At 39.0% G+C, this 24,299-nt stretch overlaps 1 protein-coding gene across 1 annotated transcript in view; it reads right to left on the bottom strand.

Annotated features, from left to right (window-relative positions):
* Positions 1–22,578, bottom strand: part of atosa (atos homolog A) — a 59,872-nt gene extending 37,294 nt beyond the window's left edge. Inside the window, exon 1 of the mRNA XM_057831478.1 lies at positions 21,821–22,578. Within this exon, the coding sequence (XP_057687461.1) occupies positions 21,821–21,851 (31 nt within the window). The 5' untranslated portion in view covers positions 21,852–22,578. The remainder of the gene's footprint in view (positions 1–21,820) is intronic.
* Positions 22,579–24,299: the final 1,721 nt, after the last annotated feature.

Here is a 24,299-nt window from a genome sequence, read left to right as displayed (position 1 = left end):
AGTTCAATTTACAATTGGCCATCACCTGTTTTGTAATGAGAGCATGACAGTGATGATTCATGAGGCCCAAATACAGTTTTGTTTCCTAAATGAATATAGGGAAGCAAAGTGGGAGATTACCCTGACAGTGCTTCCATGTCAAATCTTCTTACTGCAGCCCCTGGCGAGATAAATATAGACAACTCTGTAGTGACCACTATTTTTTTGCCTGTCTTACTAACTAGATTTCAAAGCACAGTTTCATCATTCTGCATGAGGTGAATGCAGACGCCACCATCATAGTCTTTAATAATTGGTTGCCAGCAAATAGCAGTTGAATACGAGTATTTTCCCTTTTCTGCCATGAACGCGATGCTCATAAAAATAAAGGGGGGGGGGGGTCTTTTTTGGAATGCGCACATATTTCTAAATGGGTCACGTAGTTGCTCATAAAATTACATTTTCATGAAAGGATACAAGAAGTGTTAATAGTGCTTGATATATTTTGCTCCAAAACACTCAAAAAGGCAAGATAGTTAAGGAAAACAATCATCAGAGCTTCCCCTGTGGCGATGCAGGAACAGTGCTTTTCCCTTTTCACGTCCTGACATAAAAGAGTAGCTCCGGAATACTGACTGACTTGACGACAAGCGGAGAACAGTCATCAGCGGTCACACCAGATTAATAACTTGAGGGCAAAAATGGATATGTTACCACGGCAACAGGGACATTGTGTTAAACATTCCCATCACGGTGACTGAAGAAGTGGAAATGAGAAGCGTACGCTTGCATCTCTGTAATTGACAGTGAGCAGCAGATTGAATGTTTAAAGACACCCGAGGGTCAGGTTGTGTTCTGACTTAAAACTGTCTACTCTTAAACAACTGTCCTGAAGTGATTAAAGCATGTTGATGTGGTGCTAATCGTAGGTCATCTGAAATCTCCTTATTTTTTTGAGTGTACCTTCTCGTTTGTGTGGTTTGACTGCAGAAGCTGCCCTCCACCCTGTTCAACTTTACAATTGTAAGAAATTAACATCAAGCTCACCTTTCCTGTTTTTGACTGCTTTGTGCCAAGACAATTAAAACAATGGAAGATGTGGAAGTGTGGTCTGCACATTAAGTGAGTCATGCAGTGGAATAGAAAAAAAACTTAAGGCTCATAGCACAAACAATTTGGATAATAAAGGCTTCAAGTAGAAACTACGATTAGCCAGATTGTGACCCTTCCAGTGTCCAAACCAATCAGAGTACAAACAAATTGTTTTATTTTTTGTTATTTTTTAATTATGTTCAAGAACATTTTTTCCTATACATATGAACTGTAATTATGACTCTTCTACTCATGTCTCTTGACTTACGTGAGCAAGAATTACCAGGTTTTCCGTTATTATCCTTTGCTTGACACATTGTTTAGCTTTGTCCTTATGAATCAAAATGAGCGACCATCAGATATGCTGCCACTAAATGGCAGTAGCGAATACCACAACATTCTCCTCGTTTCCATCACGGTTTAAGATACAAGCAAGTTGAGATGCAAGCTCAGTTATTGAATGAATTCATATAATTTAAGGTATCAATGTACTAAATTAGCATAAGGTCATGATAGACTGTTCAATATGCACACATTACGTCACAATACCAGACTTTATATTGGAATACAGGAAGCGGTAATGTTTGTTTGAAAGACAGTAATAACATATTAGTATTTATTAAGGCAAAAAATGTTAACTTTTGTGCTTCTGTTGGATGTATTAGTAACGGAGGCAGGGATAAATAGTCTCTCTACCGTCTACAAGCAAGACAGCAATCGAAAGGAGAGAAATTTCACTTTCAGAAATGCCTTGTGCTGTTGTACAAACTGTTTTCATAAAAAAATTAAAAAAAACAAAAAAACAAAACGCAAACGTTTTACCAAATTCCATCAATTCACAGCCTTTAAAAGCAAACACAACACATCTTTGGTTGCAAGCCATCAGAAGATGAGACTGGAGCGGGGAGATGCAATCACTTCATATTAGGTAAGCAAAAGATTTGTCAATATTGCGAGCAGATTGTAGGTGATTGCTGTTTTAGGGTCGATGTGTCTGGCATGATACTTTGTCCGTAGACTGTACAACATTTCTCCATCTTCTAGCAACACGAGTGAAGAGTATATCCCACTGTGTCCAATTCAGAAAGTGGCAGTAGGCTACTGGACAACTCAGACTGTACAAATGTCAAGCTAAACCTAGTGGTCATAATCATGGCTCGTCATTTATCCACTCAGCTGCATTTAACATGTATCAATCATAGAGACTTTTTCCATTTACCTAATGTAGCTGATTTTATTAATTGGGGTGATCAACTGTTATCCTATAGTGGCAACATTGTTAACTAACATTGCAACTGCGAAAAAAACCCCAAACATTTGCAGATAACCATGACAGCCACAGTCGGCACTTTCTGCAGTCAGGTAGTGCACATCAACTGTGTTGAAGAAAAAATACTCTCTCTACACCATTCTATCTATCTACACCATTGATTACAGCAATTTTCTGTATATAGCGCAATCTTTTACGAGTCACTGACCATGTTTAAATGCATTACCTCACCACATTTTGAACTAGCTCTGGCCATTGTTTGTACTCCAATATGGCGCTGAGGTCTCGTTGCTATGGTGAGAATGATGTAGGTGCTTGAACTCTATAGCCAGGGAAAGGTGCTACAGTCAACAGGAGTGGACAGAACCAGGGGCTGAACAATTAAACAGTTTCTGATTGAAATAACGATTTCAAACACTCATGTCGTCGCCAAAACTGTAGGTTTTTTTTCGGCACTCTTATCCTGCCAAGCTGTCCAATCAGAACTGGTGTGTCAGTCGTGGTCAAGCAAACAAATCAGATTCAAGCTGCTTAAAAAAATACCCTACCACATTGAGTTGGTAGCTGAATTTTTAAAGACTCTTGACTTTAGCTGTGACCATTGCTCCATTTGCATAAAATTTCACTTCAAAACCATTTACTCTCAACGTAAGTGTGTATTTAGTGTATCTCAACACTCTGCCTTACATAGGGGAAGAGTTTGAGCATACATAGCAACACGCCTTGATTGGTTGAAGAGCCAGAGTACAGTTCAAGCTAAATAACCCTTCCTCTGTTTTGTCAACTCAGCTGCCATTGTTCTCTCCAAACACACAATACGCACACTTTGTCACCACACTTTGGCCTCTCTGACACCAGCCTGCGATTGTTAAGACAATCAGCAGTTGTTTGCCAGCTGAGCAATACATGCGACTGAACTCATATGACAAATGAACCATGAGCCACTTTGGGGTTAAATGCATGTTTTCATGAGACCACTGAGAGGACCTAGATGATGTGGAAAAGTAGGCGGTCTGGTTTTGTAGAAGTCCCTTTTAAACTGTCACAGACAGTTCTAATGTGGTTTAGACAAGCACACAGAAAATGTTACTCATAATTAAAGAGTTAAAACATGTAATCTAGCTCAGGAAATCTTATAAATCCATTCATCTAAATCCATGTACCTTAAATATTCGAAGCACATAAGCAATTCAGGACAATAATACGTTTCAAATTCAAATTCAGGAGAGATTTGTCGGTGAATTTGACACAAAACTCTCCCATAGTAACTTTAAAAGACAAAATGCGAAATATTTCCAGTCAATATATTTGTGATCTCAGTTAACCTGGCACACAAGATTGATTGTTCCATATATCCGCTACGAATATATTCTACATATTAATCTGGGAAAGATCCAGTTGAGGCCCGATTCATGGGAGGAACCATCAAAAAAATACGGCTGTTGATTAGATGATTGCTCTTCTTGACACACTCCCAAAAACATTGTTTCCCATCAAGAAATGCTTTTAGTGACATTGTTTGCTCCTCTTTCATAAAGGAAATTAAGTGTATTTCAGACAAAAGTATTCAAGCAGATAGTCGCTTCCTGGTCACGTCTGCAGCTCTCGCCTCTTTCACCCCAATGGCTCATCATCAGAAGGCGACCGATCCACAGTAAGACATATTGGCTCACGGAAGAGCAAATACATCGTTTCCCATCAAGGAAAGCTGTTCATAACATTTTTTGCTCTTCTTTTAAGGAGGAAATAAAGTGTATTTCTGAAAAAAAAAAAAAAAAAACTTCAGAAATTGAATAATCTACAAGAACTTCTTTGCACTCAGACATCGTATTCAAGCAGATAGTTGCTTCCTGGTCATGCCTGCAGCTCCCGCCTCTTTCTTGGGGAAGTGGTTGGACAGTTGAGGTTTGCAAGACGGTACAGCATGATAAATCAATGAATAAGGAAGTACCATCTGCCTGCAGTTTTACACTATTTAGATAGTGACCAAACACATACAAGACATGAGTGCATGATGCTGCTACAGAATGATGTTACTATGTTGGAGATGATAGAATACCCTTTTTGATGTCAACCGGCATGGAATGGCAACTGACTAAGATATCTAGAAGCACTATTGATCCAAAAGAACCACTCAGCACTTATGATGTAAGCAATTACACAATTACTGTACAATGTCTGTAAAATAGAGCATGTTTCCACCCTTTTCCTTGTGTCACAGTCCTGTATAAGCAGCACTGACACCCAATAGAGAGGACAACGTCATCAACGCAATTTTCCACCTTTAGCAATTGAGTCAGAGATGTAGTAGAGGCAGGATGGTGCTTGTGTAAGTGTACGCTGTAATTTCAGGACAGGGTTAAGAAAATTAATAACTGACAACCACTAATCCCGGCTAAATTGAAAACACCCCAGCACTTTTTTATTTTCAATTATATTTTAAACCTAACATTTTTTTCAGGGCTTAAATAATAGACATCTAATATTAAATAATAGTTTAAATGTGTTGTATTATATGATAAATTGCTGGAGGACGAATGCGAAATCTTTGTATCTGCAAAATCATCACTTTACAGGAGAACAAAACAATGCTATGGTTGTTTTACCTTTAACAATGCAAATTCTCGACCTTGGAGATTGGTCATTAATTTGTAAAATAATGACAATAATGACGAATAATAATATGAATGAATAAAATAACACACACACTGATGGCAGCAATAATCGTGCCTGTTCTGACCGTCACGCAAAAAAGTTTACTGTCAGACTCTGAAAGGTGTTATGATTATGTGCTTTCCAGTTTCTTCAATACATTGTTAAAGAAAGCTAAAAATTGCACTCTTAAGTAGGCTGAGGATAAAGTCAACACTATGATCTTGTGACATTTACTTTTTCCACAACCCTTCATTAACTGTAACCGTCATTGTTCAGAAAATGCCACAAAAATAATCTTCACAAGTGCCCTAGTTGTCCTTCATGAGAAGGTCAGGATAGTTGATTTCTTTAAAAAAAAAAAAATACTAAAAAGTCAGACTCCATAAGAGTCATGCAGAATTCAAAGCACTTCCAACTTCATTCCACACTCAACTTAAAATGATGACCTTTAAATCCTTGCAGACAAAGCAAAGCGATTGGTAAATGTACGCTATGCAGCGTGAAAGTGTAGCTAATGGAGCCGTATTAGATTAAGAGCAGAAAATAGGTATTAATTGTACAAGAATCACAGACTTACCGCTAATAAAAATTGCCATGAAGCTTACATCCAACTTACATCGGATTGTCAAGATGAAAAAGAAAACTAAGATTTGTCTTAACTGTCTGAACTGATCATAGATTCTTTGCGGTTTGTGTTCATAGTCATCAAGTAGCAGATCCAATGGTGATGTGCCCAGGACACTAGGGCAGTGGGACAGACGAGACTGTGTCTGTAACCAGAGCCAACTCCGAACTTGAATGCATTGGCCTTTGACCTTGCATGCGATTCTCATGCCAACTTCTAGAAAGGGGAGTCGCGGTGAGGCAATCTGAGCGACGTCGCTCAGCAGGTCGTGAGTAAAGTATGTCACTTAGACATTGACACATTAAGGTGGCAGTGGATAACTGTGGGTGTCTGCCGAAAGCACACAAAACTTTATATTTAATGTATTATTGGGACTTTAAATCAAAACATTAAAAAAAAAAACAAGCATAAAAAAAACAAGAATCATGAAGGAGTCAAAATAAAAAAATCGAGTCGCAATTGAGAATGTCCAGACCAGAAGTCTTATTTTAGCCAATATTTTGGGGTTTGTGTTGCCAACTAAAAATTTGTGGAATGGCAGAGCATTAGCAATGTCAGTGGTAGATTGCAGCAGCAAATGCCCTAACCTCCGCCCAACATATCACAGCTCTCAATCTCAACTTGAGATACGGATAAAATGAATTAACGCACTCACAGAATAAAATCAACTTGTTAAGTCAAGGTACAACTGTACTCACCTTCTGATGTCAAGACTACAGAATTTACTGAACAATTTAGAACACCAATTACCGTTGTGCCACCCCATCAAAGGATGAAAGGGGAAAAAAACTGACCAATAAAAATCAGCTGAGTACAGGGGAAAAAGAACATTAAACTCGTGGAACAGGATAGACTTACTGCCGGCTGAACTGGTGCGAAGATGAAAAGCTACAGAGCTCCCAAAAATACTCAAGCCAATTGGTTCAGTTGACGAGATACTTGTGAAAGGACAAGACGAAAGGGAATAGTGGTCTCAAATTCACGAAACCCTTATACTGTTGTTAATAAACAATGTGCTCAACGCCTCCACAACGGGTCCCCGAGGTGCTCTCTGTTAACGGTGTAACCATGTATCTGCTATGAGAAGAGTTACATGGTCACACAGGGAGAAAACAAAACCAGATAATTAACAGACAATTATGGATTTTGCCCTATTAATTAAGACAAGGATACATGCACTTCCAGTGCTGCTGACTATTTTTCTCCCCACAGTGATGTTTGTTCGTTCATGCAAACACTCCAAAATTGACAAAGGTTTTCATTAACAGCCAATAGCTGTGCGTTAGTTTTTCTCCCATTCAAAATTTGCATTGCTGTTGCCTGAGGAACAACAGGTTATGTTTCACTTGCGCTAAAAATAAATTTGCCATTGCTCTTTCAATCGTATTAGCAGATGTGGTTAAAATATGTTTACTTTTTATAATTTAATTTGCAGCACTTTTTTAGCCTTGCTGTTTGAGGGTGCAATAAAAGATGTCTAAAGCACTAGTACCTGTACATGTAGAACGCAAATATACTAATATACTCAAGATGTGTTTAACAACAATACCTAACTGCATGTATAATTTCATGTATGTACTTCTGGATTTAAAAAAGTGAAAATATATGCCAGTTTTTATTTTTTACTTTTACTTTTTATCACATCAATATTTTTAATAATAATTTTTAGGGCTGTCAAATTTATCGCGTCAATGGGCGGTAATTAATTTTTTAAATTAATCACGTTAAAATATTTGACGCAACTAAGGCATGGACGGAATGACCCGTTCATGCGTTGCCCCAAACAGTTTACAATGACGCCGTTTTAGCACATTGAGACCGAAAAGGCAGAGAAATGCGAGTAGACACAGGTTCATTGGACCGCGCCTTTTATTGGCTTAAACAGCGGCGCAGGAGACGATCTTTTTCTTAACACGCCTAACTGAGCACAACGCAGAACATACTCTATACCATTTGCAGCCACCACTGACAGTCATGGTTGCCCAACTTCCCATCATGCATTTGGGCCGAACAGTTAAGTCGCCACGGTATCATTTAGTGAAAGCACAAACAAAATAGTATTCCTATCACTCAAAAAAATAATGTTCACAAAAAGAAAAGCGCTCAATGCAAAGAGAACTGGCATTCCCAATCAAATAGCTATGCAAAATACACATAAATGTTAAAATTGTTAATGCCATCTTGGGGATTTATTGTTATAAGAAACAAATACAGTACTTATGTACAGTATGTTGAATGTTTATGTCCATCTTGTGTCTTATCTTTCCATTCCAACAATAATTTACAGAAAAATATGGCATATTTTAGAGATTTTAGAGTTTGAATAGCGATTAATTACGATTAATTCATTTTTAATCTGTGATTAACTCGATTAAAAATTGTAATCGTTTGACAGCCCCAATAATTTTATCATTATTTATTTTAATAGGCTTTTTTTCTTAGCTTTTTAAACATGGATGGATTTTGTTTAGTTATTTAATACAAAGGAAACTGCGCAGGAAAAGTTGGGCCCCAAGGTCATAAAGGTTAAGAGCCCTTGTCTTAAACTACCACATGCAAAGGGAAGAACTCTATCAGTAGGAGGGGATGAAGGGTTTAAGGAACTTTTTACAACTTTAGAAAAAGGCAACCCTCTCTTATTGAAGGGCTGAGTTGCAAAGTTCAGGTATATATTATTACTCAGATGTGTTATTATATTTCCCATCATAAAAGTATAACAAAGAAAATTCAATGCAGCTTTGATCAAATGTGAATATTTACCCCATAGCCTACTAACCAGTAAAAATAGCCTGATCCATTCTATTTTCCACACTATAAAACCTGGCACTGAAATGAACATGCCAAAGAAATTTTAACAAAAAACAACCAACAGGTCCAGATGGCTCCTCCTGTTGTATAGCAATGACATCACAATCCTACGGGTGGCAAGCTGGCAGAAGAAAGATGAGCCATGCTGCTTCCTTCAGGTTGAACCAGTCTGCCACTAACACACTACAGCTTGTGAACATTGAGCATTATTGGTGTCGCGCACTGAGCTTGGGCACATCATCACTAAGCATGTGCGACATTATTATTACGTAAGTGCATTAGCACACTGGGAATACTGGGAGGCCAAATCCCTTGCAGTGCCAATGCATAGCTAGGCTACTTAAGACCTGACTTGTCACAAACAGCATCGGGGATAAATACTGGCCCAAGATTGACCTTTGTTGCTAACAGCCTGCAAAAATATTTTTCTGCCTTTGACATCGTATCAGAACTCTGTAAGATACTGCTTGACATTTATGTGAAAGATGGAACTTAAGAGGAGACAGTCAAATGTTTTTTAGGTGACACAAAGACTGTGTTGTCGAAGGCCAACTTTCTTCAAATGGTAAAACTATACTAGTTGAAGAATGGTAAATGGTGTTATACTTATATAGTGGATGAAGGCGTACACTGATGAATTCGAAGCGGGCAACAGTCGTCTGATAAAAGCAAGCACACCTGTTGTTGGTGCCTCCTGCTGCGGGATAAATCACTGCAGGAGGAGCCAGAAAACACAATACAGAAGAAGACAGGTGCTCTCTACATCATTCTGCTTTATCTAGGGCTCTTTGTCAGTGAGAGTGCAGAGTCGCTGATCCGCTTGCATGAGTCTGGGACATCTCAGGGCAGCTGTAATCTGGTCCAGGCCACGACAGAAGGTAGGCAGTGGAGTGGGGTCAGGCGGGGGCTGCCTAACGGCCCCATTGCAGAAAGCATTGCCGTACAAACAACAACTGCACAAAGCAGCGCTCCCATACCCACGGAATTTAAAAAAATGTGCATCCATCCACACAAAAATGCTGATAACTGTAACGCTGCCTTATACATGCAATTTTATGCGACACAGTAATGCTGCCACAGGTTAAATTCATTTCCAAGTGAAAAAGACTTTCACTGGTGTCAGGCCAAAACCATCCCTTTTCTGGAAACCTCTCCCCAAAATGCATATTGAGTCATTACATTATATCATCAAGGAAAGCAACTATTTGCATCACTAAACTGGTGCTGGCCCGCACGATGGCAGACCAAACCCCTTGTCAGACTTATATCCATGTAAATTCCCATGAAAGGTGACGCGGAATTTACTTGTGTCATGGCTTTCAGACATGGAGAGATGTCCCGGGAATAACCCGGGTTGGACACTTTCAGACTTGTCCCGTGTTAGCGACTTGACGCTCTCTGTGCGGGAAGGGCGGCTGGTGGGATTTTATAATCCGGACATAATAAAAATAAAGCACAAAGATTTCAAACACATTTCCAAAGATGTACGATGGACTGTCTCTTCCTCGGCTGTACAATCCAGTAGCAATTTAATTTTGTTATGTTTCTTATTTTAATTTTGTTACTTCCAGTTTGCCATGTTGATAATTGTGATGTTTGTTTACTGCTTTTCGTCTTACAGAGTAGAAAGACTAAATGACGATCGACCCGCCATGATATTTATGTCATCAGCCTTTGTGCTGTGACCCGGGAATTAAACACCTGCTTTCACAGATTCTGCGTCCCGTCCAGGACATTATAGTAGGATGTGATGTCCGTGTCATCTGCGTGTCAGTCGATCCGGGAAATTGCTTTCACACATATGAGCAATGTTGGTAATAACGGCGTTAGGGTATAACGGTGTTACTAACGGCGTTATTTTTTTTTCAGTAGTGAGTAACCTAACTAGGGATGGGAATTGATAGGATTTTTACGATTCCGATTCTATTATCGATATTGCTTAACGATTCGATTCTTTATAGATTCTCTTATCGATTCTAATTTGGGGAAAAAGAACAAACGTTTTGATTGGCATCGCGTTTGTTTAATCAGACGTCACAACCTTACAAACTCACAACAAGGTCAAAGCCTCAATATTAGCTGTGGCAATAAGTGGCAAATGCACAAGGCAAGGCAAGGCAAGGCAAATTTATTTATATAGCACAATTCAACACAAGGCAATTCAAAGTGCTTTACATCACATGAAAACCATAAAAATCACATTTAAATCAACACAACGTAAAAACCAAGACAAAAGATCGCATTTAATCACAGAATAAAAATAAATAAATAAAAATAAAACAAAAATAGAAATAAAGCAAAAACTACTACTATTAATAATCATTGAAATCAGCAATGGAGATAAGCACAAGAGGAATGGAAGGCAGGTAGATTGAAATATATAGACAGTTATGGATATGCAGTGCTAAACAAAAGCGTTTTTAGCCCTGATTTAAAGGAGCTAACAGTTTGAGCATACTTCTGACGTTCGGGTAACTTGTTCCAGAGGTGAGGAGCATAATAACTAAATGCTGCCTCACCCTGCTTGGTTCTTGTTCTTGGAACATGCAGAAGACCCGTTCCAGACGACCTTAGGGGTCTAGATGTCTCATAGGAATCTAACAAGTCAAGCATGTATTTTGGTCCAAGGCCATTAAGTGTTTTGTAGACGAGCAGTAGTATTTTATAGTCTACCCTTTGACTCACCGGAAGCCAGTGTAGCGATTTCAAAACCGGTGTAATGTGGTCCAGCTTCCTTGTATTTGTGAGGACTCTGGCTGCAGCATTCTGTACTAGCTGCAGCTTCCTGACTGATTTTTTATCAAGACCTGTAAATATACCGTTGCAGTAGTCCAATCTGCTGAAAACGAATGCATGCATAAGTTTTTCCATGTCTTGTTGAGTCAGAAGCCCCTTAATTCTGGTTATATTTTTTAGGTGGTAATAAGCGGATTTAGTGACGGACTTTAGATGGCTATCAAATTTTAAGTATGTTTAACATTTTACTGAAACATTTTTCTAATAGGAATGAAAAATATTATATATAATGTATATTGGCATATAGGTCGTTGGTCTGCCGTTAGCAATATGTGTTAAACTTGCAGGGGTCCCCAAACTTTTTCCAGTGAGGGCCGCATAACTTTTCCCCTCTCTGATGAGGGGCCGGGGTCAGTTTGTAACAGAAAAAGTGTGACGATTGCAGGAGTGCTTAAATGTAAAAAATTATTGTTTTTCAGAAAGCCACAATCAAATAACCCTTTCTGGATATTTCACGGAACAAAAGTAAATAAAATAAAAATAATAATATAATATAAAAATAATTAATAATAATAACACTATTAATCAAATAGATAATAACCAAATAACCCTCTCGGAGTTCTTCACAGAAAAAGGGCAGAAAATAAATAACACTATTGAGAAAAAAAAAAAAAAATCAAAATGCTCTCTGGTATTGTTCAGGGGGCTGGACCAAATGTCGGGGCGGGCCGTAGTTTGGGGACCCCTGTTAAAGTGTATTATTTACCAGTATATTGAAATGCATGCCTTTTAGTTTTTATGGTGCTTTCACGCTCAAGTGGGGGCGGGTCCTCACGCGAAGAAGAACGCGCTCACGTGAAGAAGAGCGCGCTTACACGCGAACAAGAAGAAATGACGCATCCAAGCGAGTTAGTGAAAGAGGGAAGCACTGCTACTACCCTACGTTCTTTGTTAATGCTTGTAAAATATCTACAGAGGCAACGCCTGTATGTATCATCTTTTGTGTTGTTGTTGCGTGTTTCCACTCGCGATCAGACACTTAAATCCAGTTGTGTAGTGGTTTGAACGATGTGCTAATGCTAGCGAAAGCATGCAAACTGTGTTGTTATTACTGAATTAGCAGCTAATCATCGCTGATTTACGCTGATGCAAACCTGTTTGTGATTGGGAACGAAATTGATTTGTTTCATTTCTATTTTTAGTTACACTCTTCAAGTGATGGTTGAATAAAGTCAGCAAATTATACCAACGTCTTCTGTATCGTCATTTCGGAGTTTAGCTAGCTGTATAGCTGTCTCGGTGAGGACAGTGCAGTCTATTCCCTCCCGATGCAGTTATCTCCACCTTCCCTCCCGATGCAGTTATCTCCACCTTGCAATGATTGCAAGTCGTTTTGTTGTAATTTTTCCTCGTGAAGACACACTTTCAAGCATTTGAACCTACGTGCTGTCATTGTTATGTGTACGGCTGCAATGCTCGTGCTTCGTGCTAAACCATCGTAACCTTTCATTTTCACCCTCTTTCCTGGTGAAGTGTAGCCAAACTTTGGAGCGGGTGGTTCTTGGCGCCATGCTAGTTTGATGCGTTTGGACAACAAGACAGTCACGACACAATATGCGTCTTCAGGACTCGTTAAAGGGATCGTTAAGGCTTTTTCATTGTGAAGTCGAGGCCTCGAAACACTAGGAACTGGTTCCGAATTGTAATCGGATTTCGATTCCCATCCCTAAACCTAACTAATTACTTTTCTCATCTTGGCAACGCCGTTACCGTTACTAAGGATGTAAAGCGTGCGTTACTATGCGTTAGAAAGTTGGTTGAATGATGCGAGAAAAGTCTGAGAGACACGGACTCTCTCAGATGAGAGACCAGCGCGGGAAGCGGGAGGAGGGGAGTTATATATATATATAGAACTAGATGCGAAATGACAAACAATGACTCTACGCTAGGCCTGAACGATATTGTAAAAAACTATTGCTGCGATTTTTTTGGTCTTTGCGATATTATATTGCGATATTTAAAAAAAAAAAAATATATATATATATATATATATATATATATATATATGTATACTTTTTTTTTTTTTTTTTTTTAAGAAATTTTCACTAAATGACGTGAATAGCTATTTGGAAAGACTTTGGATGAATCTCAATGACCAGTGTACAGTGATCCCTTGTTTTTCGCGGTTAATGGGGACCAGAACCCGCCGCGATAAGTGAAAAACCGCGAAGTTGCGCAGCCCGCCCCCCAAATTTTTATTTTTTTGTGTGTGTGCTCAATGTATTTATTCAGATTTAGCATTGGAAAGAGATACATACAAGGCATGTTTTTTTCACAATTTTTTAACAAGAATAAAGTACTGTAGTAGAAAAATGCTTGGCTTTATTAAATACTTCTGTTTATCCACCTTAGCTGTGACTCTTGGTGGACATGTAGAAATTACAAACTCCTCATGATCACTTCTGGCATTTAATTTATACGTCTCAAACGTCTCCACATACACACACACACATTAATTCCAAAGCGGCTTCCTTGCTGAAACTGTTTTACAAGTTAAACGATGATTGACAGCTGCTGCGCTGTGATGTCCGCTTCTTTGGCAAGATCAAAGATACCAGCATCGTTATCTTTAATAAGCAAGTGCTGCAGTGACTGTGAGGTTCAAAGAGCTTGTGAGGCTCTGCACAGAGCAGAAAGCAGGGCGTATGTGGATTAAAAAAAATAAAAACTATCGCACGTCCTTGCGTTGGGACTATCGTGCATGCACACATCGCGATGGCGATGTTTAAACGATATATCGTTCAGGCTTACTCTACGCGTAAACAAATTTATAGAGAACTAGATTCTAAATAATAGACTGGTCGGCGTTGGTAAACAGCCGCCATCTTAAAGCAGCAGACTTCTCAGGAAGGCTTTGTTGTAGAGAACCTTCCTAGCGAACCTTAGTAACTTTTATCTAAAATACTCCTAAAATGGCAAAATCTTGACTTGAATCTATCTTTAAATGATGAAACAGTTTTAAAACTTTCACACGTCGAAAGTAGACAGAATAGACATAATCATTACATTATGAAGTCTATGGTAGACAAAAGGGAACTAAAGCAATAACTGGAGCAATTTTAACAACTTTTAAGGTTGATTCACAACATTAAATGAATTTCAAACATTGCAAAGATTACTATGGGTTTTCTGAAGTTTAGGTACAGTGTATCACAAAAGTGAGTACACCCCTCGCATTTCTGCAGATATTTAAGTATATCTTTTCATGGGACAACACTGACAAAATGACATTTAGACACAATGAAAAGTAGTCTGTGTGCAGCTTATATAATAGAGTTAATTTCCCCTCAAAATAACTCAAAATATAGCCATTAATATCTAGACCCCTGGCCACAAAAGTGAGTACACCGCATGGGAACTACGTACATCCCCAACTGTCCAAATTGAGTACTGCTTGTCAGTCTTCTGAGTTGACTCGTTACAGGAGTGCTGTCAGCATTGCTGCAGAGATTGAAGAGGTGCAGGGTCAGCCTGTTAGTGCACAGATCTTATGCCTTACTCTACATCAAAGTGGTGTGCACGGCTGTCACCCGGAACTCTCTTGTGAAGACGGTACACGAAAAAGCCAGCAAACAGTTTGCTGAAGACATGTCAACAAAGCACATGGATTACTGGAACCATGTCCTATGGTCTGATGAGACAAAGAGTAATTTGTTTGGTTCCGATGGTCTCAAGCATGTGTGGCGGTGACCAGGTGAGGAGTACAAAGATAAGTGTGTCATGCCTACAGTCAAGCATGGTGGTGGGAATGGACCCCCCCCCCCCCCCACCTCTTCAATCTCTGCAGCAATGCTGACAGCACTCCTGTAACGAGTCACATGACATTTGAGGGAAAACGACAAGCAGTACTCAATTTGGACATTTAGGGATGTACGTAGTTCCCATGCGGTGTACTCACTCTTGTTTCCAGGGGTTTAGATATTAATGGCTATATTTTGAGTTATTTTGGGGGGAAAATAAATCAACTCTATTATATAAGCTGCACACAGACTACTTTTCATTGTGACTAAGTGTAATTTTGACAGTGTTGTCCCATGAAAAGATATACTTGAATATCTGCAGAAATGTGAGGGGTGTACTCACTTTTGTGATACACCTATATGTGTGAAGGGCCTCAATAGTATTCAGGGTTTCTCCCAAAAAATCTAAGCAAACAAAACCAAGCAAAGCCTGGTGGTATAAAAGTCCACCGGCGGCCCACCATGTTTTTGAAAACAAAAATGTTCAGAGTTCTAACAATAATTGTTGTTTCCACTTAAATTAAATCAAAGCAAATCTTCAAACAATCCATTGCAAGCCACTTTTAAAGTAAAATATATTAAGTGCTAACATGGCCACGTGGTAAAACCAGGAAACAGGAAAAGCATTTCAAAGCACTGGGAGAAAGCCTGGTATTAATTTGTGAGAAAATATAAAATTTGTCTAAAATAACTATCAGGTCAAATAATGCACGTCTGATATTGGAGGAAGGCATTAAGGGTCTAAAATAGGGATGCACGATATCCATAACTTCCTGCTCCTCAAGCCCGATACCGACACAATAACCGATAATATATATAGAATTTTAAAATCTATATTCACCTGAGTTTTTGAACATCTGTAGGTCAAAAATACTAGCGGTGGATTCAGCATAGATTTGCCTTTGACTTAATCAAAATTTTCATGACGACATGAACATCATTATAATGAACAAAACAAACACGAGAAGCGTTTTGACTTCAAATAAAGTGCCCATATTTATTTTTTCAAATAAATATAATTTCAGTCAATCACAATCAATCAGTCAATATCATTGACGATGTGTTCCCCAGAAAAATGAGCACTGAACTTATACATAAACCCAATAGGTATTATGCTTTGTCAGGAGATAGAACATTTTGTGCAACATGAGAGGAGACTTTTGCGGTCTTGGTCCATAAAACAACTTTCTTAACCTGGCAATTTATAGGACAGCAAGCCTATCAATAACCAAAACGCCTCTCAAGACCTTGTAAACATAACACTGTAAAATACAAACATTTGGTAATTGCCATAGTAAGGTTTATCACTCAGTGATGGAAAAGTACGGCCTCTAGAACAGTAACAAGACTTTGCCTACTAGCAAAACAGGAGTGGAAACAAACGCACACATCCCAATCCACCGACACCGTGCCAAAAATATTATATATTATCGGGCCGATAAATAATGTTATCAGATTTATTGGGATGACGTCATAATTCCTATTATCGGACCGATAATTATTGTGCACCTCTAGTCTAAAATAATCAATCCATCATAATATTTGTTCAAAAATAACACCAAATGACCTAATGCCAGCCCTCTAAAGTGGATTTCTTATTCTTAACTCTCTACAAGGGCTGCTTGTAAAGAAAATTTTACAGACGCAGTGAAAAATGAACCCAAACCATGTAGTGGCCACAACACAAGTTAATAAGGTTAGCTTTTTCTTTGGCATTTTTGTGACATTTTCTTTTTCAAATACAAGGACAAGGAGTATTAAGAATGTGCAAAATGCAGACTTCTAACTCCTATTTAATGCTTGCTGGAAGGAAAAAATGTTACTTATCTACGGTGGTGTTCCATACAGTTACATATTTTAATTAGTGGTTAAACTCTTGACACAACAATGGCATAGGTAAAATAAATAAATGCAGATGTTGCATCTCAGACATTAGAGTAGTTTAATGAATTAGTTAACTATGTAAAAATGTTTTCGTTATACCGATACTAGTATAGGAAGGGGCCCCAATAAAGCTCTTAAAATGATGGTATCGATGAGTGTCATCAAATAATGCACCGATGCCACGTGTACTCTAAAGGTTTTTTTTCCCAATTGCAATAAAACCACAGAAAAATTTGAATACTTCTGCTGACATGTAGAGTTGGGTACCAAAACGCAGTGACAATTGCATGTTGTTTCCGAAGTAACCGGTAGTAACCAGACCAAATAAAACCTTTTTATAAATGGTGTTGAATCAGTACAGTATCGGATATGGCTGATACCCCACAGACGTGTATTGGAACCTGCATCGGGTACCAAAAAAAAAAAAAAGTATTGGAACAACACAAAAAATAGCTGCCGGTTGAACCACACGTATAAGGTGCAATGGTTATTAGGAGTAAACTGTTAAACGCATACTCCCACACTGACCTGACTCATCGCTCAACCCGCAGCAAAACAAGAGGGTCAGATGACTCTGGTTAGCACGGCATAAGTGCTCATGTTGTGCCCTGAATAACATAACCGTGGCCCACAACATGCGACAGAGGCTTTCTGCATAATCTTGGAACAAATTGAGATTGTTTCGACATCATGCTTTTTTTTTGTTTGCAAAATACCAACTCAGATCCCATGATCAGAAGTTAGCTGTCTGCTTTTCACAGTTTTCATTAGACAAGATTTAATGGCCAAAAGGCTAACAAACACTGAACAGACACTAGATTCAGTACAGCTGCACAAGCTAGTCTTCTCGATTTTGGAAGGACATCCTGTTCTTGGAAATGTCCCTATTGTTCATTTATTGAAAGACTTCTGTTACTTTGTAACGCTCTCCTGACCAATTACTTCCGACAAGCACGGCTGGTTAAATGTATTACACTTCTTGCTTTATGTGGATCATAGCTTTTGCTGTAAGGTAGGTCAAGCACAGGAAATATCCTGCTCGATCAGCTAAACTCCATCTTGGTTTAATAACAGTAACCTTAATTCCTGACAGATGAGGAGCGAGCACTATTTTACTCAGGTTTGAAAATGATATTCACAAATCTGAAGATGTGATTTCACGGTTGGCCACTCAGCAGTCAAGCCCTCCCTACTTCTTAAGTCCCAATGTACAGTTCAATGTCCTTTCTGTGGTGGCTTTCCAAAAAAAGCAGAGGAAATTGCAGTTTCACAAGACACGCTGATAGAAGAAATCAAAAGTTTTGTTAACTTTTGAAGCAGACTGTTTGGTTAAACCATATACTTCATAATTATATTGACGGGTCACAGTCGACATACACTGTGCCACGCAATCAAGTAGGGGGCCATCCCACACCCTGCTTCAGTTATTCACAGTCGGTGGAAGCTATACATACAGCGATCCACCGCCGGATTGAGGTTGAAAAAGTGCGAAAGCTGTACAACATACAAACAGGAGGGTTTGGCTCAGGAGTGATTTGTTCGAGAATTCAAGGTAATTATTATATTTTTCGCACCATGCATACATTTAACACGGTGCTTGAAAAAAAACAATGGGAGAAATTAAATGCAACAGCATTAGCGTTATTCTTTGACGTATTTACGTACAATAAATGCTAACTGCCCGTTTGTTTGCTCTTTTAACTAAGAATCAGGACTGTTTTGCATTTATATCTATAAAGAATTCGGGTATTTAAGCATTTATTCACATGAATTTTCACCGGAAAAGCTGTTTTCAGAAGGCGGCCGCTACATTTGCTAACTGACTAGCATCATAGTTCGCAATATTTACGTAAAATAAATGCTAACTGCATGTTTTTTTTTTTGTTGCTTTTAATCAAAATTCGACACTGCTTTACGTCCATATCTGTGAAGAATTCAAGGATCAAAGAATTTATTCACAAGAATTTTCAACGGAAAAGCTGTTTTCATAAGGGGGCCGCTACATTTGCTAACTGACAAGCATCATAGTTCGCAATATTTACGTAAAATCGATGCTAACTGCACAGTTTTTTTGCTTTTAACCAAGAATCGAAACAGTTGTACATCCATTTCTATAAAGAATTGTGGGATTTAAGCATTAAGTCACAAGAATTTTGACCGGAAAAGCTCTGTTTTCATAAGGCGGCCACTACATTTGCTTACTACTTACTAGCATCATAGTTCGCAATATTTACGCAAAAAATTTTTTTGCCATGACAAAGAATCAAGACTGTTTTACATCCATATCTATAAATAATTCAGGGATTTAAGCATTTATTCACAAGAGTTTTCAAATGGAAAAACTCTTTTGTGATTCCACTCGGTCAGCTTTGACAGCCACGCCAACAATGCAGGCCCCTATTAATCGCCCGGTGCCCCGTGTCCTGTCAATATATTATGTCTAGTCTATGGTTGAACTAAAAAAAAAAAAAAAAAAAAAACTGAGGAGTTTATAGGAGGATTGCGATATCGAACCACACCCAACCCCACAAATCATGATGTTTTACTTTCCTATAACACTGATCAATATTCTTTTAATGTTTTATTTGACTTGGTTTTCTATCCTTTTTTTTTTAAAAACTTGCGGCTCTGAAGAACCTGCTACGAAAACATGAGCAGCACTGAATGACTACATTTTCTGCCTTATGCAAACAATTTTTTTTTTGTCCATGAAAATTATCGAGGCGTTAGTGTGTAAATATCCACATATGCTTATTATTGTAAGCGAGGTAAGGGAGTCTTCCATTGCATATTAGCATTAAGCTACAGGGCATTTATAAAACTTTCTAATTTTAGTGCACAATATGTGTAATTTTCTTTGTCATGTGTGTTTTAGCTGTACTGTGTAATACACCACCTGAAAATTACCAACATCTTTTGAGGCACTTAAAATTTTGTCAAAATATTCACTTCGCATAAACATCGATTAAATATGTCATTGCTGATCGCAGAGATCAAATTATTTTTTTATTTTTTTTGTATTTTTTTTATTTTAAAATCGCTTAGCGTAAGTTTACAGCAGTTTTTACAAATTTAAGGTTGCAAAGAACAACAGAGGGCACACTTCTGGACAAGTCCAGACAAGTCCCCATCCAGCCTTAAACCGCTTCAAACCAATGCCTCCCAGAGAAAGTGCCTGCTCTTCTCTCCAATAAAGCTTTACTGTTGAATAAACACCTTTTTCCTCAGCACCATAACACCTATCTGTGGGTGCAGACGAGAGACGAGCGTCCCGACCAAGTTCAACCATATGAACAGTACAGCATGTTCTACAATAATAATAGTGTGCCACCAGTGACATTTGTGTAGTAGACTTATCACCATGGGCCAGCGTCTAAAGGTACAAGCTGTCAAAATTAGAACACTGCAGCCAGCGACGCACCAGGATGACATGGAGATAAACCATGTTGGGTTAAGAGCAGACTGAGGGGCTCTTTTAAACTAGATCAGTTTTGACTCAAAATATGAAAATGTTCGTAATACATGACAAAAGCTCTATAAGGTCCCCTTACATGCCTACATTTGAAACTGTAAAGGGAAAACTCAGCTGCTTGTTTAAATAACAACAGCGTTGTGGAGCCTTGATTTGACCGTATTTGAAAATGAAAACATGGCCATTAGTTTACATGACAAGAACATTTAAAGGCACTTAAAATGCTGTTGACTTTGAGGCTAATTTAGGTCTGGTTCTTAAATCAAGTCTTTGGGAACGGGAACTCTTGTTGACAATGTCGTCGCCTGTTCTGTGGTACTCTGATTTACAGGTTTACTTTGTTCTGCGACAGAGCTTTGTATCATAATCAACTCTTTTCTTATTGTGAGACTTGGGATGCTGGTCATATGTTGTTCCACAAACTAGCAGCCCCCTCATACCTCAAAATTTGGCTTGTAACAAAAAGCAAAAACACTGAATTTGATATCCAGCTAAAGGTCCATGTAATACGCTCTATCATCACCAGAGAGAAAGGTCAGCGCTCTCGAAGAACTACTGTTATTAGTAACAAATATTTCACTATAGCCTTATCCTACTGTATGACATTTCAAGGATATCGAGGGGGGAAAAAAAGCATAATTTGTGAAACCCCCAATTTGGGGCATCCAAGGCACCACTGTACGGGAAAACAGACACACTGAAGCCCGTTTCCACAAGATAATTATGGTATAAACGTACAATGATTGCAGCAGTATGAGTCCTACATCCGGTCATACAAAAAGCAAACACGGCCGTTAAGCATGATTTTGTTATCACCGAAGAATTGGTCGTGACCATCAAGACGGCACATGACATCTGCCGTCGTTTGCTTACTGTTCACAGTTGACCCAACACGCCGTGCTGCATTGTAGGAGGTTGTAATTACCCAAGCGTAACATCATGGAATATAGCTGCTTCTGTTCAAAGAACAATTACATCAAAGGGTGACAGCAGGTGTATGCAACCAATTCAAGTATGTACCAACTACCTTTCATAACCTCATCAAAACAAACAGGGCCACCCCATGATTGACTGCAGCTAATCTCATCACGGCGCTGTCAACAGTGTACAATCAATCACTAAATGCAGTTTTTATTTTAATGATTAGGAATGCGGGCGGCGTTTCTGAATAATCGCCACACTGATATTAACATAATCACAAATAAGGGTGTCCCCCCTTCTTGTCCCTGTTTCACCCTCATCACTGCTGCAGACATGTAAACAGGTTGCCGAGCATAAGGCGACTGCTTCATTTCCACAACAGGGCTGCACTAAGAAAAGGAAAACAAACAAGCTGACATGGGGCAGCAGAAAAATGAGTGTCCTCGTTTGCTCGGGACAGCATCGGGATACCTTGAGGATCAGTGACATCATTATGTCGCTTGGATACCATCTTAAACACATATGTATGCAGTGAAGTAACAGTGACATCATGTCAATTATGGAGGTTTTCAACCTACCTCTCTCGGGCTTCATGTTGTCCAGTGTCATCAGGCTGGTGGGGTCTTTTCCCCTTTTTTCGTCTTTCGACAGCAAACAGTCACCCCCCCTCGAACCTGCTAAAGGCTTGGCGTGAACAACCCCCTTGGCAGTGCAGCCTGACTGGGGCTGGCTTGGCCCTATCCCGCAACAAAGCGTCGCTTGGGTAGCATGCTACTGTACTCTCCCATTTTGTTCAAAACACACCTGCGAGCCTCACTACAAAAAGTCGTGCCTCGCTCGGGGTAATAACGGAGGCGATTGTCGTCCTAATACCTTTGTTTAAGCGACAGCCTCTTTTGTTTAAGCAAACTGGGCTACGGTGACAGCCCCATTTTAAATTCCACCACCTGAGCCATATTTACGTCGTAATACAGCTAGCTAATGCCAACTACAACTCGAATGTACTCAACCCGTCCTTTCGGTTGGTCGCCATCGACTTAGCTGCTGTTGACTCCTCATTTCAAAACTTTTCTCCTCGACAACAACGTCAAAAGAAAATCCGGACGTTCGCGCTAAAGCTAAAAGCTAACGTTTCATTCGTCACGAAAAGCTAATGAGCAGTCGACTGCTACACGACGGACGATTTAGGAGAAGCAAGTAGAGATGAAAGGAACACCGAGCCAGCCTCGTCGTGATGCTTATTAGAGTCTGATCCCCTCTTCGTCTTCCTCCTCCTCCGCCTCCTCCTCCTCTTCTTCAACGCGCAGCACACACTCACTCCTCCATAGGTTGTTCCCTCCCCGTTTAGCTTGTCAAAACTAGTGGTGAGTCGTTCAAGAACGAGCTGTTACAAAGAAACCGAACTTCACGACATCATAAGTCTGAACGTTTTTGCGAATCACTTTCCAGTGGCGCCTCCAGAAATTTTTCATAGGGGTGGCCAGATGGGGCCACTTAAAATCTTGGGGTGGCCAAAACTAAAAGCCATAATTTTAGGTTTTCATTATATTATTGCAGTAAAAAGGTCAGGGGAAAACTATCAGAAAGACTTAAGGACACGGCTACTGATATACTTTGGTGTTTTGTGTGATATTCGATGTTACTAATGATTTAATGTGCATGGTCCATAACTGTCCAGTCAACATTTTGAGTTCCACAACAATTCTGTTTTATTGTGTTATGTATATATTAGGCATAAGGTGTACATTTAACTTGGGCTGTCAAACGATTAAAATTTTTAATCGAGTTAATCACAGCTTAAAAATTAATTAATCGTAATTAATCACAATTCAAACCATCTCTAAAATATGCCATGTTTTCCTGTAAATTATTGTTGGAATGGAAAGATAAGACGGATACATACATTCAACATACTGTACAAAAGTACTGTATTTGTTTATTATAACAATAAATCCACAAGATGGCATTAACATTATTAATATTCTTTCTGTAACATTCTCTGTTCACGGAAAGAAAGACTTGTAATTCTTAAAGGATAAATGTGAGTTTGTATATTGTGACTAAATATTGCCACGTAGTGTATTTGTTGAGCTTTCAGTAAATGATACCGTAGCCATTGTTGGGAAAGTTCATTTTCTACATGAACTAGTTCAAATTGCAGTTCACAAATTTTAAAATGAACTGTTCAGTTCATAGTTCATAATTCAAAATTTTGAACTAAAGTTCATGGTTCCAAAAAATGAGCTTTTGTAGTTCAGTTCTTTTTGTTCGCCAAAAATTGTTGCAAGCTATTATTGGCAGTGTCCATATAGAACCACACACAGCAATTCGTGTATGCTTTTTAACACTGAAACTATGTGTCAGATTCATCTTCATATTCAATTTCAAATCCTTGTCCAACCAGGGTTTACATTAGCAGTGAGGGGGCAGCCCTCAGATTACTGGGATTTCCATAATGCTTTGCTGCCACTCATTCAGTCCACACATTAGCAGCTCTACAGCTCTTTTATCTACAGTATATTTTCATAAGCATAAGCATAAGCAAAACCTTGCTCCACTCTGGTATGCTGTTAGCGGTATTTGGGTGGCAGAGGTACTGCTCTGGCCAACCGTTGCCGTCTTTCTTAATCGCACACAGGGCCGGCCCAGGCCATTTGGGGGCCCAAAGCAAAATAATGCAAAGGGGCCCATATTTTTGGCCCACCATTTCGTCACAGTGTACTGTGAAACCCATACATGCAATCCAACCCATACATCCATATTTTGTATATTAATCAGATTTTCTTGCACTGCATACTTCAAACTTCTCACCCCAAATGATTGCCAGTACTTACAGTAGATAGCGCCAAACCTTTTTCTAAAAGAGGAAAGAAAGTTAAGTAAGAACTTTTATTTTTTTAAGCTTATAATCAAGTATCAAACCTCACAAAAGTCAAATAAAGCAAACTGTAGTAAACAAAATAGAATATAAACTAAACAATTGCCAGATTGGGGGCCCCCTAGTGGTCAGGGGCCCTAAGCAGCTGCATAGTCTGCGTATACGCTGGGCCGGCCCTG

This window comes from Corythoichthys intestinalis, chromosome 1 (assembly GCF_030265065.1).
Source record: "Corythoichthys intestinalis isolate RoL2023-P3 chromosome 1, ASM3026506v1, whole genome shotgun sequence".
NCBI classification, from domain to species: Eukaryota; Metazoa; Chordata; class Actinopteri; order Syngnathiformes; family Syngnathidae; genus Corythoichthys; species Corythoichthys intestinalis.
The sequence above is the reverse complement of the archived record's forward strand: the minus strand, read 5'-3'. Positions and strand labels throughout refer to the sequence as shown.